The 6,000-nt window shown below is 36.5% G+C and overlaps 1 protein-coding gene across 1 annotated transcript; it reads right to left on the bottom strand.

The window, feature by feature from the left end:
* Positions 1-1,085: 1,085 nt before the first annotated feature.
* On the bottom strand, positions 1,086-4,459 carry LOC106440598 (lysine--tRNA ligase, chloroplastic/mitochondrial). The gene is made up of 14 exons (XM_013882307.3): positions 4,136-4,459; positions 3,797-4,015; positions 3,598-3,709; positions 3,397-3,505; positions 3,242-3,299; positions 3,049-3,117; positions 2,857-2,964; positions 2,674-2,766; positions 2,474-2,578; positions 2,205-2,411; positions 2,041-2,135; positions 1,851-1,941; positions 1,537-1,716; positions 1,086-1,398 (listed from the first exon to the last, which is right to left on the bottom strand). Exons 1-14 carry the CDS (start codon positions 4,400-4,402, stop codon positions 1,306-1,308), a joined length of 1,806 nt encoding a protein of 601 aa, XP_013737761.1. The 5' UTR covers positions 4,403-4,459; the 3' UTR covers positions 1,086-1,305.
* Between the last annotated feature and the right edge of the window lie 1,541 nt (positions 4,460-6,000).

Here is a 6,000-nt window from a genome sequence, read left to right as displayed (position 1 = left end):
CTCTCTTCCCTTGGTTAATGATCTCTGTCTTGGATTCGATCCTCTCTGAGATCAGAGATTTTATCTGTTTTATATAAGAATAATATTTGTTAAAAGTAACTAATATTACATAGTTATTTTTTTATGTCATGTTTATCTATAGTTAGTATTGTATTTTAAAAGTTCTAATACAAATTAGTGTAAGTTTGGTTATGATATATGGTGACGATACTAATAAAAATAAGTAGAATATAAAAGTTTAGTTGCAAATCATATGATTATGTAATCAGTTTTGTTATCTTGCAAGTCTATATAAATATAAAATAAAATAAATGATTGATGTTAATTGAAGTTCCCACATGAAGGAATGTACTTATCAGAAGACAATTTCTATATATACTGTGTAGTTGACAAATCCAGATATGATCTATATGATGTAATCATGCAGGTCTACCAAATGTATGCATATCTCTATTGATACACACACACACACCTAGGTATGCAAATGCGTGTGGTGATGTAGAGTATAATGATGTGACATAGGATGCTTCTGAGTTCTGACATGTATGCTTTGAGATCAATTAAACTCAAAAGCCATACAACATGTTACTTGTCTCACATGTGTGTGTAGGCAACTAGGCATCAATCATTATATAAGTGGTCAAATACATTACATTCCACAAGTAACCTGATCAAACTCTAATGCTAAAACCTAAGAGCATTATTATACCCCAAATAGACAAAACCCAATAAACCCTTTGTATAATCCATGTTTAGACTTTCTAAACATTGGTGTTAGCTTGTCATTTTCCAAGGAAAAAAAGAATAATCAAATAACACTGGAAGCAATTAATGGAAAGCAATGATTAAAGTTCTTTTTGATTTCAGCTTTGTTCCTAACCTAAACAACAGGAGATCATATTTTGTCGACGCAGAATCAAATCAGATAATCAGCAAAAGTAAGAGAGAAGGGAGCGTGAAGCTTCATTCTCTTACAAGACAGAATCAGTTTTAATCCAGTACTCTCAACATGTGTCTAAAACATGCATCAAAATATTAGGAGAAAATTCATGTAAACGTTTGTGTAATGTTTACCATATCTCAAATGGGATAAACTAGAAGAGAGGCCACCAATAACATGATGGAACTCTTTTCGTATGTATTATTATGTCTATTTCGGTTTCAAGCACTTTTCAAGAATAAAATCATTGGATTGGTTTTTGCTATCTAAATATTACACATGCTTCTTCCAACTTGCTCTGCTGGAGAAATAACCAGAAAGAATGCTAAAGCTACAAACATGTATTACCAAGTTCGGCATAAGTGTTACTGCTGAACTTTCAGAACAGGAAACGCAATGACGTCTCTTATACTCGCAGAGTTTGTCAACAGCATCACCAGCCTGTCAATACCAAGCCCCTACGAGATAAGGAAAAAAAACAGTAACAGTGAACTCATATAAGTACTTGATCATACAAGCTTGGTCATGCTTTTGATTTTGCAAATTAACTAACTTCATCTGATCGTAAAGAAGAAAGAAAATAAGATAATAAGTACCATTCCAGAAGCAGGAGGCATTCCGTATTCTAGAGCAGTGAGAAAGTCTTCGTCTAGTGTCACCTCATATGATTCATCATCATCATCATCATCTTTCTTTGCCTTTCCCTCAGGAGTTTCTGCTGCAGCCGCCGCTCGCTTTGCGTTATGCTGCCTTACTTGCTCTTCCAACCGCCTCCTCTACCAAATGTTAAATCATATCATTAATATTTTATGATCCAGTGTACACAAAGACAACTAAAAACCAGATCATTTACTATATGCAATGTTATTCAAGAAGACACAAAAAAGCGGTTATGTGGAAGACTGCAAACCTGGTCCACAGGATCAGTCAATTCAGAGAATGCGTTAGCCATTTCACGGCCACAGATGAACAGCTCAAATCTTTCAGTCAAACCTGCATTACTGTTGCCACAAAAAAAACGCCATTTACAGTTATAAATGTTTTCAGAATATAAGAGGAGTGGTCTAGAAGATGGTACAGAGCTCTAGAAACAACTTTACCCGCGATGTGGCTTGGCCAAGGGAGATATCTCGATTGGGTAGTCCAATACAAAAGTTGGCTGCACAAGCTTTGGCTCTACAACAACTTCAAACACCTGGAAACAAGAATTGATTTCAGCACATCAATTTTTCAAACTCGATAGTAAACTGTCAAGTAGCTGCACCTCATTAAGAAGATGGCCGAGAGAAGAGCAAGCTCCAATTCCAGATTTGTCCTTGTGCTCAAGCACGTCTTGAAGTGCCACCAGAACTGTGTCTTTGGCCTTTCCGAGATCTTCCCCTAGCTCACTGAAATCGATTCCTGTTGCCTCTTTAACGAGATTGTGCATGGTTTCTCTCCTCCAAGGCCGCTCGAGGCAGATCTCTGTTCCCTGCACAGAGCAATCACAACTCAATTTCTCAAAGATTCAGATGACTTTATCTCCATACTCACCTGATAATCAATTGTTAGCTTCCCATTAACTGCCATTGCACATCCAGTGACGATTAGTTCTGCCATGTCCATCATGCTTTGGTAGTCCGAAAAAGCTTCATACATCTAAACAAAGATGAAACTGCTATGTATCAAGGAACCATTCAAGAGATTGGAAGTCCAAGGGATACAGATGATTGAGAAGGCATGTCTTGAGTTACCTCGATGGTTGTGAATTCAGGATTGTGACGTGTTGAAAGGCCTTCGTTTCTAAATATACGACCAATTTCGTATACTTTCTCAAACCCTCCAACCTGTGATCACAATGTGGATTCTGTTCAGAGAAAATATTCTACATTTCATACATTTCTCGGGTGATTATGATGGTAGAAGATGTGTCTCACCAGCATTCTTTTCAAGTGAAGCTCGGTTGCAATCCTCAGGTAAAGATCCCTTCCAAGTGAGTTATGATACGTTACAAAGGGTCTAGCTTCGGCTCCACCAGCTGCCCCCTAGTTTTCACAAGTTCATTAAACTGACTCTTATACAAGAACTCAATATTTAGGGGAAATTTGAGGATAAAGGTGTCCAAAAACCTGAAGAACTGGAGTTTCAACCTCCAGATATCCAGAAGACTCCACTGTCTTGCGTATCTCTGAAACTATCTACTACGAAAAACAGATTATGAGCTTTGTTGATCGGCAAAATAAAATTTCTCACACAATATCGAAGAAAGATACAAAAGAAACTAGTAGCTCAAACGGAAGTTTGATTATTATGATAACCTACTTTTGCCCTTTTGCGGAACACATCAGCCACTTCAGGATTAGCAATCATATCCACATACCTAGTAAGATCAAACACAGTAAGTGGAACCCAAATAAAACATATGAGCTTTCAAGAATTAGAAGCACATAATCACATTGACAGGAAACAAAGGTCACCTTTGGCGGTAACGTTTATCAATATCAGTTAGACCATGATACTTGTCAGGCAATGGAAGGAGAGACTTTGTGAGAATTGAAAAAGAACTCACACATATAGAAAGTTCCCCTGAAAAAAATCAGAGAGCCGACAGTTAGTAAACAGACCCACAAACAAATGCTTCTCTATTGATAAATTTAACCATTTGATTCAAGGTTAACCTTTCTCAGTCCTCTTCATTGAGCCACTAGCACCCAAAATATCACCAATGTCTATGAATGCCTTCAGCTGTTCAAACTGCTCATCTGACAGCCTTTCCTTCTCACAGTAAAGCTAAGAAACATAAACGTAGAGATTACATTCCTTCAATCAAACCAAAAGCATCTCATTGATAAAATAAAAATGGAAGTTAGATGAAACCTGAATGGTTCCAGAGTCATCCCTCAGAGTCAAAAACGCAAGCTTCCCAAACGCTCTACGAGCAACGACTCTCCCAGCTATAGAAACACGATCACTCTCGTCGTTTAACTCTTCACCATTCGCTAAATGCTTATAAATCTCTTGGAGTTGATTTGCACTGTGGCTCTTCTCCCACTTGTAAGCATATGGCTCTACACCTTGACCTCTCAGCTCTTCAACCTAATGAACCAAATCAAAATCAAACATCACCACGTGGATAAGACAGCCTAAAAACAATGTCTTGATACAGAGTAAGTAGCTTCAGACACCATGATTGTAATAAACTTGCAAAGGTAAGACCTTTTTTAGACGAATTGAGCGGATAGCTTCACGATCGGAGGTGGAATTAGAAGAAGAAGCCGCCCTTCTGTTTCGGCCGGAGGGTTTGGGAGTTTCAGCCGTGGCGGCATTTGAGGAAGAAGAAGAAGAAGAAGCGGCGGAGGCGCATCGGAGCATCAGTGATGAGTGGTGGGATCTTCTTCCGTATATTGCGGTAGAAGAAGAAGATAGACGAAGTAATTGCCTCAATGGCGACGCCGTTAGACTCCATACTTTCAGGGCCTCCATCTCTCTCTCTCTCGCTCTCCGGTGCTCTGGTTTTGACTAGTGCTGCTGCTGCTGCTTTCCCTGTGGATAGGTGGGACCAGAAAGTAAACAAGTGAGTTGGGCTTTTGAATGTTTTGGGCCCTGAAATTGTCAATGATTCCATTTGGGCTTCAGATTCCTCAAATAAAGTCGGTTCAAAGATTAATTTTTGGGTGAATTTGTGAAATGACTAAGTTTTGAATGAAAATTAGGTGTAGAACGTTGATTTTGATAGAATTAAGTATCTAATAATTAAGTTTGATCTGATCCGGTTTTACCCTTTAAACGTACAAGTAACCGGTGAAGGAGATGTAGTGTGATGACGTTGACAACTTCATGTATGGCTATTATTTACCACATGCTTTAACTTTATAAGGGAAGATACATCTTCCACGCCACATATTTAATAACCGCATACGTTTCATTGTGTTTAGTAATTATGTAGATAAAGTAAAAACATTTTACAATAAATGGTGTATTCCTTCTATTTCGCCACTCAAACCATATTGTTATATTCCATATCAACAAAATAATATAAACACACAAATCTCATATCAATCCAAAATAATAAAGCATATCACAATCTCATCCATAACCCCTAAATATTAAACCCTAAACCTTATTCTCCAGATTCAAAACCAAAATATAAATCTTAAATCCAAATATAAACCTTAAACCCAAATAGAATAAAACAAAATAAATAGTATAATACATATTGGTGAAATTATGAAACGTCTATGCTTTCATGTAAGAAGTTATATGGACCCTAACCTCAACCCACACCTTTCAAATGCTAAACCCTAACCACTAAACCCTAACCATTAAACCCTAAACCCAAATTTAAACCCTAAACCTTAATCACTAAACCCTAAACCCAAATTTAAACCCTAAACTCTAATCACTAAACCCTAAACCCTAATTATTAAACCCTAAACCCAAATTTAAATACAAATAAAAACCTTAAACCCAAATAGAATGGAACAAAATAAATAGTATAGTACATATTGGTAAAATTATGAAACGTCTATGCTTGAACGTAAGAAGTTATTTGAACCCCAACCTCAACCTCTACCTTCCAAATGCTAAACCCTAACCACTAAACCCTAAACCCAAATTTAAACTCTAAACCCTAATCAGTAAACCATAAACCCAAATTTAAACCCTAAACCCTAATCACTAAACCGTAAACCCAAATTTAAATCCTAACCCCTAATTATTAAACCCTAAACCCAAATTTAAATACAAATAAAAACTCTAAACTCAAATAGAATGGAACAAAATAAATAGTATAGTATATATTAGTGAAATTATGAAACGTCTATGCTTGAATGTAAGAAGTTATATGAACCCCAACCTCAACCCCAACCTTCCAAATACTAAACCCTAAACCTTAACCACTAAACCCTAAACCCAAATTTTAACCCTAAACCCTAATCACTAAACCTTAAACCCTACCCCCAAATATCAAAATCTTAAAATAGTAAATAATATTATGTAAGTATTAAACTATATTATGTAATATTAAACTATACAATATAGATCATTCATTGCAATCTTCTACTTTTAAATAGAATCATTAC

Source organism: Brassica napus, chromosome C5 (assembly GCF_020379485.1).
Source record: "Brassica napus cultivar Da-Ae chromosome C5, Da-Ae, whole genome shotgun sequence".
NCBI classification, from domain to species: Eukaryota; Viridiplantae; Streptophyta; class Magnoliopsida; order Brassicales; family Brassicaceae; genus Brassica; species Brassica napus.
The sequence above is the reverse complement of the archived record's forward strand: the minus strand, read 5'-3'. Positions and strand labels throughout refer to the sequence as shown.

Bases quoted from the DNA above. Each gene is read 5' to 3' on its own strand.
- LOC106440598 (XM_013882307.3), bottom strand. From the start codon at position 4,402: ATGGAGGCCCTGAAAGTATGGAGTCTAACGGCGTCGCCATTGAGGCAA. The intron at 4,016-4,135 runs GTCTTACCTTTG...TTGGTTCATTAG, and splicing joins GCTCAATTCGTCTAAAAAAG to GTTGAAGAGCTGAGAGGTCA. The intron at 1,399-1,536 runs GTACTTATTATC...CTTATCTCGTAG, and splicing joins TGCCTCCTGCTTCTGGAATG to GGGCTTGGTATTGACAGGCT.